The following is a 14,262-nucleotide window of genomic DNA, read 5'->3' as shown; positions in this document are numbered from 1 at the left end:
AGTTTCTCTAGCCCGAAAAGGTGCACCATTGAGATAAAAGAGGTCCCCTATGATTTTGAATAACCACCTTAACTCGACCAATGAAATGAAAAATCAGTAGTTTTCTTTTCCTACATTTCAGATCTTAGAAAACATGCCCCATTCCAATGGAAATTTTCCCTCGTTCGGTTGATTCCAATACAAAATATCATACCTTTCCGACATCCTACCGTCTAATTAGTCTATTGCCATTAATTGATAAAATCCTCGATAAACCTTTTCTTAAGGCACATTCTCCCAAACTTCATACACGGGACCTTGTTCCTAACCACTAGTTTGGGTTCAGACGTTCTCGTTCAGCAGTGTTATCGCGTTCTAAAACAAGTTGTGTTTCAGTGTATTCTTCTAATCCAAAAATCATACATAATCAGCAAATACGTCCAACCATACGTACCAAGTCATCAGTGGCTTCTCTCGCCTCGCCAGGGGTATAGAAATAATAAAGATAGAGTAGATTCACGTTTTGTAAATCTGTGAGTAGAACCGTCATTTACAAAAACTACAAAGTGATACAGGGCTATTCATGAAAATGTGATGTGATATCTGATCTGTTATTTCCAGTACAAAAATAGAATTTTTGACGTATTTCAGATGTGAAGGGAAATGAGAGGTGAAAAGGTATAAGACAGATTTAACCCTAAGATTACACAACCGTACATTTTAACAGCAAAACAATAACTTTCATAAAATTAAAACTTACAGACGAAAACTGTAAGGTTGAGTATAAGATCAAGAAATAAATCAATTTATTGATTACCAGCCAAATATGAAATACATATAAGACCAAAGAGTTTAAAGTATACTCATGAAAAAAATATTGTTGTCTAAATATTTATTAAATAGGTACTAGGAAAAAGCAAGATTTTATAAATAAACCGATTTTTTTGAGGATTTGTGTATATTTTGCATCAGGTGGCAACTTAAATATGAATAGATCGTCTGAATAAAAAAAATGAATTTGAAATGAGAGAGGATTTTTTACGCTATATAAATACTATTTTGCATTTACATGGCAGTGGTAGTGGCAATTCACCATACAGATTCAATTTATACATATATANCATTTTAGGTCATTCAGATTATTGGAAAGAAGTATCTTACAGCAAATTTAGTGTTCTTTCAAATGGTGTAATTGGATTTGTTGTAGTCTCAACATTTTGGAAGTTGTAAGCGTTTTTATGTGGTGAGGTAGTGAAAAATTGAAAAAACCTAAATTGACGAATATTTTCGAAATAGAGAACTTTCAGAAAATTTTCTCCTGGGCATTTTTGGCTCCAAACGAAGAGTAGAATCGATTCCCTGAGTTTCGTCAGAAGGAACTGGGGCACGCTGTATATATACAAAGACTGAATTAAGAAATTAGGGAAAGCACAACAAACAACAAGGTTGCTGTTATTGAGAATCATCTTTCATTTTGGTAACAGAGTTAGTCTTTTGTTTATGTCCTAAGGATTTATCAAAATTTGCAGTCAGTAGTGAAGTCCGTTAAAGGATCTTCGCAGGAAGAATACCTTCAGCCAAATAAGATCAAACCCGCTACTTCCCAGTAATCCTTAACAACCATCATCATTATTTTTTATTTGTATATAATGGTGGTGGTGATTAGTGACCGTTAGTTGATGATTATTTTGAGATCGTGAGATGCGGTCTGGTGTGACGTAAGTTTTAGAAAAACATTTTCTTTATCGTGCCAACGTTTTGATCTTCATTGAGATCATCTTCAGGGCCTGGGATTTATAAACATTGTTTAAATTATACAATTCATGTAAGATGTGAAAAAATCAATTTATACAATGATAAGATCAAGCCCGCTACTTCCCAGTAATCCTCAACAACCATCATCATTATTTTTTTACTTGTATAAAATAAATTTTAAAAGTGTATAAAAAGGTTGGAATGTAGTCTGGGACGCCTTTTTTTTCAATATTTGTAATTTTGGTACGCGTTCCAGGTAAGTCTTTCTCTAAGTCCTAAGGTTTGATAAAATTTGTGTTCAGTAATGGAGTGCCATGGAGGATCTTTGGAGAAAGAATACCTTCAACTAAATATGAAAAAACCGACTAGTAAACCTCATCAATCATAATCATAAAGTTGCAGTTTATAGTAAATTTTGAACGTTGGTAAAAAATTTAGAAAGTCGTTTGGAATACTAGTTAGTATTTTCAATATTTGTAATTTTGGTATTGGTTCCAGGTAAGTCTTTTGTCTAAGTCGAATTAATTAAGGTTTTTAGTTGACATAGAAATTGAATGATATTAACTGGTCAAGCAGCACGAAAACTAGTGAATTTTGTCTAAGGTTTTATCAAATTTACAGGCAGTAGTGGAGTTTTTGGTGAATTTGAGTGAAGAGATAAGAAACCCAATCGGTAAAGAAAGATTTTTTCTAAACTTATTTGTTTGAGCAAAGCACACAACAATTGTGACTACGATTGGAAGTACGCAATGCAGGAACAACAGAAGAAGTTTTAAAACAAAATTTTATTAGTAATAGGCGTGACTGTTGACAAAGGTATACGATTAAATCGGCTGGAATTTCATGTAGGTGTCATCTTTAGGCCAGCAGACAAACGAACTATTAGGGTCAGGTAAAACGTATTTCGACTTGTGCCTTGGGCTCAGAGAGATGTTGAAGTTCAGGACCAGGTTGATAAGTGCTGTTTTAATACTAAGAACAGCATACTTCATGCCTGAAATCACAAAGATAAATGCTGGTAAGATAATATTTAATTTTAACAAAATGAACGTGCCATGACGATAGATTTCGTGATAACATTTGAATGAAGTGAATGGTGGAATAAGATGTTTGAATATCCAATTAAATGTCATGTATTTATCAATTAATTAAGGTTTTTAGTTGAGATAAAAAAGTCAGTGTCAACAGCGGAATTCGAACCCACGATCTCCGGCTAGATACGCCGCTGCTCTACCACCTGAGCTATCGTGACCTCGATCCACTCGGACACTAACTTCCCATTTATTCATTTGTCGCCGAGAATCAAATAGATTACACGACATTTCAAAAATGGCAAAAAGGAGTAATGTATAATATACTAATGTATAATTGAATAGCTTAAATAGTTACAACAAAGAAATGATATTTTTCATCGTTTGTTCTCTATCCTCATTCATTGTTTAGACATTTTGAACTGAAGCAAGGAAGGGAACGTTCACATTTACCAAGTTTGGGGTTCAAAAATTCAGTAATTTCGTGGTCCGCATGACTAATTAATATATTACAATTAATTAAGGGTTTTAGTTGAGATAAAAAAGTCAGTGGCACGAGCGGGATTCGAACCCACGATCTTCGGCTAGATACGCCGCTGCTCTACCACTTGAGCTATCGAGACCTCGATCCACTCGGACACTAACTTCCCATCTCAACCCCACCTTTGAAAAATGGCAAAAAGGAGGGAAAATTCCAAAGGTGGGGTTGAGATGGGAAGTTAGTGTCCGGGTGGATCGAAGTCTCGATAGCTCAAGTGGTAGAGCAGCGGCGTATCTAGCCGAAGATCGTGGGTTCGAATCCCGCTCGTGCCACTGACTTTTTTATCTCAACTAAAAACCTTAATTAATTGTAATATATTAATTAGTCATGCGGACCACGAAATTAGTGAATTTAATGAATTAAAAATGAAGTATACTTCACTAAATCTCTCCGTGGCCATTTCATTTGTCGCCGAGAATCCAATTCAATTATACGACATTTGAAAAATGGCAAAAAGGAGGGAAAATTCCAAAGGTGGGGTTGAGGTGGGAAGTTAGTTTCCGAGTGGACCGAGGTCACGATAGCTCAAGTGGTAGAGCAGCGGCGTATCTAGCCGAAGATCGTGGGTTCTAATCCCGCTCGTACCATTGACTTTTTTATCCCAACTAAAACCTTAATTAATTGTAATGTTCAAAAATGTTCAATTTACCATTATTTTCTTCTGTAATTGCTAGTGTGTAAAACTCACCGACACAACTTTTCGGACCTTCGCCAAATGGCATGTGAGTGAATTTGGGCAACTTCTCCCTTCCTTCTTTCGAGAACCTTTCCGGAATAAACTTATCCGGTTCCGGAAAATACATTGGGTCTGTAGTTAATGCTGTCAACGGGATGAAGATTTTGGTGCCTTTTTCAATCTTGCATTCTCCAAGCTGAGTGTCTGTAGTGCATAATCTCGTAATAACGTATATGGTCGGGTGAATCCTTAAAGTTTCTGAAAGAACAGCAGTTACATAGTACAATATTTATTTTTGCATTTATTTTTAGGGCATACCTTGTAGCACCATGTCTAAATATTCCAGGTTGTTTATTTTATCGAAGGCAAGATCGTTCTCGAAGCTACAATCAGCGTTCACCAACTCTTGTCTCAATTTTGACTGAACCTCCGGGTGGGAAGCGAGTAGGTAGAGGACATTCGTCAAGACCAAGCTGACTGTCTCTGTTCCGTCCAGGAAGACGGTCACAAGTGTCGCTGCTAACTCAGTTTCGTCCAATGCTGTAATGTAAAAATATAAAAATAATCGCTTCAGGTATGTAGTTTGGTCGTTTCCGACCATTTTAATTAATTAATTTAATTATTAAGGAAAGACATGAAATACGTTTATTTCCTTCTTTGACCGCTTTTTCGTTGTGCGATATTATCAATTGAATAAGATCGTTAGACATCAGGTTGTTGTTTTTCCTGTGGGCGATTAGAGTGGTGCCCAATTCTTTGAAAAACTTTTCGACAACCGGGGACACCAACCTGGAAATATCAGGTGGCTTAAACATAGGTGATAAAGGAAGAAACTGTTTGAAAGGAGTTTAATACCTTCCTCGCGAGAAGAGATTCCACCATGGAGCAAACAATAACGCTAAAATAGACGGGTTACTGGTGAACATTCTGTCCATAGTTTCTTTAACAAAAGGGTTATCGGGATTAACAAATGAATTGCATTCTGTAGTATATGCGCACGAAGCAACTGCATCCACTGCGAAATATCTAGTCAATTCTCTTACCTGAAATAAGAATTCTGTTTTAACGTTTTAAACTTCGTGGAAAAACGAAAAAATTATAGTGCAAATCTTATAAAAAAATTTACTGTTAAATAACACGAATAACTATCAAATTGTTGCAATTAATAATAGAAAGCTATTTGATTCAATGACCAATATAGAAATATCGTTTCGTCAAAGGCTTTTAATTTGTTAAAGTTGTCATCGACTAAACAGGAAACAGATGCCTGCCGGAAGAGCTGATGATAACTACGAGCTAGGATTGAAATTGGTCACATCCTCAATCTGGATTGCATAAAAATGTTATTTACGTTCAATTCTTCTCCAATGTTTTGGCGTATGTGCTGCAGGAAATTGGAGGCCGATTTGGCGATAGCTGGCACCATGCCTTTCAGTCTTGCAAGTGTATGGGCTTGAGAATGAAAACTCCTGAATAATTTCCACCTGGAATATTTTAATTTTTATTATTTATGTACACCTTTTCCATTTCAACAGAAAGGAAGGATGATATATATTATAATTATAAGTGATATTTATTTGATAATAAATTATAACTCTAGATAAAATTCACTAATTTCGTGGTCCGCTTGACCAATTAATACTTTACAATTAATTAAGGTTTTTAGTTGAGATGAAAAAAAATTAATGGCACGAGCGGGATTCGAACCCACGACCTTCGGCCGCTGCTCCACCACTTGAGCTATCGTAACTTCGATCCACTCGAACACCAACTTCTATTTCAATCTTTCGAATTTTCCCTTCTTATTGCCATTTTTCAAATGTCGTGTAATCCGGATTCGATTCTCGGCGACAAATCAAATGGCCACGGAGAGCTTTAATGAAGATAATCTTCGTTTTATTTATTAAATCCGTTATATTTCGTGGTCCGATTGGCCTAAAGCTCATCGTGGCCAATTTATCTGTCGCCAAGAATAGAATCCTGATTACACGACATTTAAAAAATGGCAAAAAGGAGGAAAAATTAGAATGGTAGGTTGAGATGGGAACTTGAATTCCGAGTGGATCGAAGTCACTTTAGCTCAAGTTGTAGAGCAGCGGCGTATCTAGCCGCAGGTCGTGGGTTCCAATCCCGCTCGTGACACTGACTTTTTCATTTCAACCAAAACCTTACATAAAGATTAATTAATTAAATGAAGTTAATTGATCAATCAACAATACTTCTGCAATTGTACCTCAAAAAATATTAAAAATTAAAAATATTAAACAAAGAAAAAAAAAAGATAAAAAGGAAACCAAGACTATATTACGTTTTTTTACGAAAAAAAAATGGATTTTCTTGTGTCTTGCCTGTGCCTGCGTGCGGGGAAAAAAAATGTTAGTTTTAAGTTGTGTAAACTTGAATTTTGGCGTGGAAGATGAGAGCGTCAGGCGGCAGCACGAGCGTGGGCGTCGAGGCCTGGAACGCGACCGAGAGCGAGAAGGTCCCTCGGCCCGGAGAGACGTGTCCGCCGTGCGAGGGACGAGCGGCCAAAGAAAAGAGGAAATTCACGCTGCTGCGGATTGTTCGTCCTCATTAACCTGGCATCTTCCCCTGGTCAGAGTGATGGGGAAGAGAACTCGGAAGAGGATTTGTGGTGCTACGAGGACGAATCATTTCCCCCGACTGAGGCTGCTCCTGGATGAGGACCACGCTGCGCCAGGGCCCCGACGTGATTTCGCCGAAACGGCCGATTGACTTTTTTTTTTCATTAATAACTTTTGTTAGATTAAGTTTAGTTATAAGACAAAATTGTTACGCTAGGTTTAAGGTTTTCTTTGTTTTATTAAGTAATGAGTCATTTTAGGTTAAAGAGTTAAGATTTAGTTGCTAAGTAGTTTAATTGTCATTTATTTATAAGATTATTTCCGATGTAAGAGAGTTTAGTTCAATATAGTATAAAGTCGAGCAGTCTTTTGATATTTGTTGTGAACCTTTTATTTGGCGGAGGCCAAATGGTCAAGTTTTTTTCTTGTTGTTCACTGTACCCGTTGTGGGAGGCACAGGTAAGGCACCGGCGATTAATATTATTGTTAATTATCTTTTCTCTATCTCTATCCTATCTGTCCGGAGGATGGATTTGGGCCCCGGGTTTCGTGGCGATACCAGACGCAAGGCGGTGAGCCGGCTGGATGCGGCGAGAATCAGTCGGCGCCTTTGGTCTGGTGGTTACGATCGCCGACTTGGATCTCGAAAGTTCTGGGTTCAATTCCAAACTCCTTTAGTTATCTTTTTCCCTTTGGTTTCATTTTTTTTCTCTTCTTCCTTCCTTTACCTATATTTCTTTTCTTCTCTTAGGGTTTCGGTATTTACCCTTCCCAAAAATACCGTGGCGCTCGACAATTCCCTACCTCTCTCCATCACCCACCCCCTTCTCCTCTGAGCGACGGGACCAACTGTTGTCGGCCGAAGTTTCGACCGTAACAACTAGTTACAATAGTATGTTCAGCGCTTTATTCTACATTTGTGTAGTCACAAATCCAGCAAAGCTATGTTTAATTTGTTTTTTCACTCGAACATCGCAAATCAGTACTGATACCCACTATTCAAACCGTAAGTCAAAATTATTCAAAGGATATATCAATTGGATTAAATAACATCATGTAAATTCTTCTGTCTCTACCATGAATGTATATATTTTTTGGTAATGGAATGGTTAAAAGTATTCGGTTAAGCATGCGTCATGACGACAGTAAAGGTGCAAGTAAAAGAAATTTTTTAATGATTAAATATAGATTTTTTATGCGTATTTTTATGTCTAATTTAGTGAGCATTATCTAATCCATGTGGTTTGTTCGTCAATTGTGCTTGTATGTATCTGCTTTTTCAAAATATAATAACAATTTAAATAAAGTGCTTATAATATATACTAAACGTAATTTATCTGAGTATTGAATTTGAATGCAAATTTCAGATTCAGCAATAGATTTATTAGACCGCAGTTTGACACCTATGACTTTGCTAGTTAAATTCAAAACAAAAGTCAAAATACAGCATTGAATAGAAATATTAAAATTAATTACAAACAGTAAATAAGCAATTTGTTCTGTCCAATCCGTGCCTGTGCCACCACGTTATTATTTTTATCTATGAGTTATAAGAAAAATAATGATTCCTCATTGAAAAGCCATTGAAATAGTACAATGAAAATAGTTTTCTGGTGTACTTGTTTCATCTAAATATAATAACAATTGAATAAAATAAGTATTTATAATTAAAAAACTAAGCCGAGTGTTTAATTCTAGGGAAACAATTTCAGCAATATATTAGTTCGCAGTTTGATCTCTTTTTTAAATTAATTTATTGGCTAACATTTTGCATATACATATTACATGTTATTATGTTGATTTTGCAATTAAAATTATCTCCATAATATTTCATTAACAAATATTTTTAGATTCAGGTTACAATTTCACAAATCATTAAAGTTATTATATTACAGATAGATTATATTATAGTTCATTAAAAGTAAATTCTTAAAGTTAAAATTCGTCAACGTTTAATTTCTTCAAAAAGTTTAAAAACTCGGAAATGTGTTCGTTTTCTGCCAAGTTGGTGTAGGCCGACCATGAATCTCAGCTGCAGGTCATGTGCCGCATCACCTGGGGTTTTTGTTTTTCTAAGCTCTGGGTCGAAGGGGAGCCGGCTGGGCTGTTGGAGTGTTCAAAACGCTTATACCATGTAGATATGCTCAAGAGCCATGTCCATAGTTGGCTGAGGCGGCAATTTGTCGGCAATTATGTTTCTATCCTTTTCTTTATTATTGGGAAGTGTTTTTTTTGGTAATTGATGCGTTCGTTGCAAGTTGGTATTCCCATTTCGCAAGCATTTTTTTCGGCTATTACTTCTTTATATTGAGATTTCGGGATCTTGTCGTAAACAGTTGACAGTGTCGAGTCCTCTGAACCTGCTTTGGCTAATTTATAAACTTCTTCGTTTCCAGTAATTCCAATGTGGCTCTTCAACCAATAGATACATTTTGTAGGGATAGGGATAGATAAAAGAGGCGGCCATAAGGCCTGCTGGACCTCGACCTGAATAGATCTACTGTGCTCCTCTGTTATTTATAACCCACTGGCCAGCTTCAGGCTACTAACCAGTCTCCACAACTTTGCCAATGGTTTCTTGCTCTAGGATCTTGTAGTTTTTCTTGTCCTAGTTGCAAGAACCTGCACCTACATAGACCTTCACAGAAACATAAAATGTGTTCTGCGGTCTCCTCCTCTTCCTGGCAGTATCTGCGCAGTGTTTCTTCTGTCTGTACTCCTATCCGATGCATGTGCTTTTATGTGGCAGTGCCTTTCAGGAGTCCAACCAGATTCCTGGTTTGGTTGCGGTTGACTTCCAGTAATTCTTTTTTAAGTTTTGCGGATGGTCTTTCTATGAAACTCTTCACGTGCCCCATACCTGTGATATTGTTCCACCATGTTTTGGACTCATTAATGATCCATTTTAAGATGTATCCTCTTTTGTGGCAGACTGCTAGGCCGCAGTAGGTTTCTGGGCCCAAAGAGTCTATGATAACTCCCTCTTTGGCAAACATGTCAACCTTTTCGTTGCCTCTATGCCCGGAATGTCCAGGGACCCATGCCTGGGTCAGGCAATAGTAGTCTTGCTGTCTGAGAAAACGGCTATCGTCCGGGAATGTATTCTTAGCCTTTTTATTTCTATGGCACGGTGTTCAATCGCTATGATTTCAGACTGGAAAACTGTAGCATACCTGCCTCAATTCTTGGCGTTAATCCCAAAGACCCCAGTTCTTGTACCCTTGTCGGTTTTGGAGCCGTCAGTATACCAGTAGGAATTTGCATTTAGTGGCGTTCCTTTGGCCCATTTTCCCATCTCAATCCCACCTTTTGAATTTTCCCTCCTTTTTGCCATTTTGCAAATGTCGTGTAATCGGATTGGATTCTCGGCGACAAATCAAATGGCCACGGAGAGCTTTAGTGAAGTATATTTCAATTTAATAGTACTACTTACTAAGGAAGTATACTTCAATGAGATGGGAAGTGGTGCCCGAGGGGATCGAAGTCACGATAGCTCAAGTGGTAGAGCAGCGGCGTATCAAGCCGAAGGTCGTGGGTTCGAATCCCGCTCGTGACACTGACTTTTTTATCTCAACTTAAAACCTTAATTAATTGAATACTTTCATAAACTTCAATTAAAAATAATTGTAAGATTAGTGTTGTTTTTAACGATTTCGCGTTTTAATCTCCATACTTATCCTTGAAATGTTTAATTTAATTATATTACTATGCGGCAATGAGACGTACATTGTTGAGATCGATAATGTCATAAATTTCTAAAAATAATCTACTACTCAGGGCCAACAATCAACTGATAAAGTATAAATAAATAAGCCGTCATGTTGCGGATTTTAGCCGTAACCAGTTAACCCTGAAATCTCTTAAAAATTAAAAATGTATTGCCTGAGTAGGAGGGAGAGGGAGAGAGAGAGAGAGAGAGAGAGAGAGAGAGAGAGAGAGAGAGAGAGAGAGAGAAGAGAGGGTAAAGAAAGAGAGAGAGTGAGTGAGTAGAGAGAGAGTGAGTAGAGAGTACGAGAGAGAGAAAGAGTGAGCAAAAAAAGAGAGAGAGAGAGCATGAAAGTAAGGAGAGAAATATATATATATACATATTTGCACATTGTTCAATAACTTAATTTACTCACTTGTCGCCTGACAGACCAAACGGGTTCAGAGCCATCATTGGGTCGACATTTTTGTTGAATTCGAAAGCTGTGATTGGGAAAGAATTAAACTCTTTAATCAGAATATCTTTCATAATGTCAGGATCCCTCACTACGGCCATTGGTGTGCGGAGGCCGTAAAATCCGACTATTTTCGAATTTGGAAAATTACTGCGGAGAGAGAGAAAAAAAATAATTTGAGAGGCGCCGGCCCGATGCACGAAAAGTACGCTACATACTTGTATAATCTTTTAGTAAAGTCTCCGAGGGTTTCTTTGACATAGATCACATCCTTGATGTTTCCGTACGGGAAGGTGGGCTTTTCGTATGGGATCCCTTTTTTCAGCCAATGGTCATAGTTTCTCGTCCACCAGAAATAGACGAACAGCCAAATCCCTGGGACGAGGAGCAACAGTTCGAGGAACATCGTGTTTCCACTGGAGCGTAATTCATACTGGATCGGTTTGTGTTGTCCTTAACCCCACTATTCGTCAGAGATTTAAACGCCCGACGTCATAACCAATTAATAGTCGTTCCTACATCGTTCGTTCGGGACGTATATGTGATTTATAAATTCGAGATCGTCAATAAGAGTGAGAGAGTGTGTGCGACTGATTTAGCAAGTATAAAATTACCTACTAACTGAATTAACTTCTTCAAAATATATATTGCGCAATCTCCCAAGCTCATTTAAACTCTCTAAACATCATCCAAGGTTAACTCAAAGAACGTCAATTTATTCTGGCGTCATAAAATAACAACGAAAATAGAACAACTTTCAATAGATAAATCAGAACAATAGTGAGTCGTGCGCTGCATTTGCAAGTACACATCAACTCATTACAAATAAACAAAAACGTTAGAGACACAGAGTTGGTAATTATAGTGGAGAGAAAGAGAGAGAAAGAGAGAGGGAGAGAGAGAGAGAGAGAGAGAGAGAGAGAGAGAGAGAGAGAGAGAGNAGAGAGCGAGAGAGTGATATCGCTTTATTTACATAATCTCTGAAGATTTTTCTCGAGGACTACTCTTATATCTAAAGAGAAGTATAGATTTATTTTTACAATTGCTCTACTCAATAAACAAACAAAAACAAAAATATTCCTTGGTTTTACACTTTGACCAACTCATTGTATAATACAATATTACATAATCTGTTTACATATTAACAAGAAGGCGAAAGAAAAATAACAACAATAACTAAAAAAATTTAATTTTACTTTTCAAAATAAAACATAAAATTTCTTTAGGACAAAGTAAAATAAGTGAAATTTCTTTTACAGGGTATTTACAAGTACTTATTAACAGAGGGATATTAAAATGTCTGACAGTATTATGATTTAAATTAAACTTAAGATTTTTCCTTCTTGAAGGTGGGATAACAGGGATAACCTATTATCCCACCTTCTAGAAGGAAAAATCATAAGTTTAACTGTTGAGGTCGAAATATAAGATTTAAATTAAGCGTAGTTTTAAATTGAATTAACCTTACATCTTTTTTACATCTCTTATAACAGTAATTAAATATATATAAACTTAGTTATTAAATTAACAATAGTAATTAACATAATAAAAATAAAAGAACATTTTTTTCTTTAATTTTCTGACAAAATCTTACACATACTTTGAAGGTAGCAGAGTTTTTAATTTTAAAACTTTCTATTTTATTACAATTCTGCAGGCAGTTTGGGAGTTTAGAGAACGTTTTGGCACCTTTCACTATAAAAGAATTACTAAATGTTTTTGTTGTATGTTTTTGTACATATATATGCTTATCTTTATATCTTGTATTAATATTATGTATTTCAGAAGTGAATTTAATGTTCTCATATATATGCTGGGTTTTTTGTTTTTATTATCTTAAACATGTTACATAGAATTTTATAATCCAACATGTCTTTTATTTTTAAAATTTCTAGCTGCGCAAATTTGTCATGTATGCGATCATCATATTTTAAATTTAAAATATACCTCATGCACATATTTACTCCTATTTGTAATCTATAAATTTGCATGCAATTTAAGTCGCTCATGGCACCTAGTCCAGCTAGTAGAGAAAGAGAGAGAGAGAGAGAGAGAGAGAGAGAGAGTGAGAGAGTGAGAGAGAGAGAAAGAAAGAGGTAGAGGTAGCAGATAAATAGATAGATCTTCTTAAAAAATTAAACATTTAACCAATTTAACAATTAGAAATTTTATTAAATGAATATTATTTTACATTAATAGAAATGTAAAGTTAATATAACATTTTAAGGAAAATACCCCGTTTTAACACGCACTGTTTTCCTCAGTTTCATAGTTGTTTGTTAGGATTATTTCATAAGCTAACTTATGAATCTATTGCTTTGAGTACACTGGCTTTTACATAACTTCGTTTTATAGAGTTTATTAATCTTAGATTGCTAAATAGCTAAATAGAGACCGGGAAATTAAATTTAATACCATCTTGGTTTGCATGGTTTTCCCATGTTAACAATACATCGTATTGTTTTATTAGTGTGTGTGTGTGTGTGTGTGTGTGTGTGTGTGTGTGTGTGTGTGTGTGTGTGTGTGTGTGTGTGTGTGTGTGTGTGTGTGTGTGTGTGTGTGTGTGTGTGTGTGTGTGTGTGTGTGTGTGTGTGTGTGTGTGTGTGTGTGTGTGTGTGTGTGTGTGTGTGTGTGTGTGTGTGTGTGTGTGTGTGTGTGTGTGTGTGTGTGTGTGTGTGTGTGTGTGTGTGTGTGTGTGTGTGTGTGTGTGTGTGTGTGTGTGTGTGTGTGTGTGTGTGTGTGTGTGTGTGTGTGTGTGTGTGTGTGTGTGTGTGTGTGTGTGTGTGTGTGTGTGTGTGTGTGTGTGTGTGTGTGTGTGTGTGTGTGTGTGTGTGTGTGTGTGTGTGTGTGTGTGTGTGTGTGTGTGTGTGTGTGTGTGTGTGTGTGTGTGTGTGTGTGTGTGTGTGTGTGTGTGTGTGTGTGTGTGTGTGTGTGTGTGTGTGTGTGTGTGTGTGTGTGTGTGTGTGTGTGTGTGTGTGTGTGTGTGTGTGTGTGTGTGTGTGTGTGTGTGTGTGTGTGTGTGTGTGTGTGTGTGTGTGTGTGTGTGTGTGTGTGTGTGTGTGTGTGTGTGTGTGTGTGTGTGTGTGTGTGTGTGTGTGTGTGTGTGTGTGTGTGTGTGTGTGTGTGTGTGTGTGTGTGTGTGTGTGTGTGTGTGTGTGTGTGTGTGTGTGTGTGTGTGTGTGTGTGTGTGTGTGTGTGTGTGTGTGTGTGTGTGTGTGTGTGTGTGTGTGTGTGTGTGTGTGTGTGTGTGTGTGTGTGTGTGTGTGTGTGTGTGTGTGTGTGTGTGTGTGTGTGTGTGTGTGTGTGTGTGTGTGTGTGTGTGNAGATAGATAGATAGATAGATAGATAGATAGATAGATAGAGAGAGAGAGAGAGAGAGAGAGAGAGAGAGAGAGAGAGAGAGAGAGAGAGAGAGAGGTAAATAGATAGGTAGATGATAGCTAGAAAGATGGTAAGATAGATAGGTAAATAGAAGATAGGTAGATAGACATTTAGATAGACAGATATGCAGATAGATAGATAGATAGATAGATAG

The 14,262-nt window shown here is 36.9% G+C and overlaps 1 protein-coding gene across 1 annotated transcript; it reads right to left on the bottom strand.

The window, feature by feature from the left end:
- Positions 1–2,500: 2,500 nt before the first annotated feature.
- On the bottom strand, positions 2,501–11,271 carry LOC106670428 (cytochrome P450 6j1-like). Its single transcript, XM_014400759.2, has 8 exons — positions 10,946–11,271; positions 10,689–10,877; positions 5,334–5,466; positions 4,838–5,025; positions 4,626–4,771; positions 4,301–4,522; positions 3,995–4,240; positions 2,501–2,728 (listed from the first exon to the last, which is right to left on the bottom strand). Exons 1-8 carry the CDS (start codon positions 11,131–11,133, stop codon positions 2,559–2,561), a joined length of 1,482 nt encoding a protein of 493 aa, XP_014256245.1. The 5' UTR covers positions 11,134–11,271; the 3' UTR covers positions 2,501–2,558.
- Positions 11,272–14,262: the final 2,991 nt, after the last annotated feature.

This window comes from Cimex lectularius, unplaced genomic scaffold, assembly GCF_000648675.2.
Source record: "Cimex lectularius strain Harlan isolate CLEC.00 unplaced genomic scaffold, Clec_2.1 scaffold103, whole genome shotgun sequence".
NCBI classification, from domain to species: Eukaryota; Metazoa; Arthropoda; class Insecta; order Hemiptera; family Cimicidae; genus Cimex; species Cimex lectularius.
Note: the sequence above shows the minus strand (reverse complement) of the source record. Positions and strands in the feature narration are given on the sequence as shown.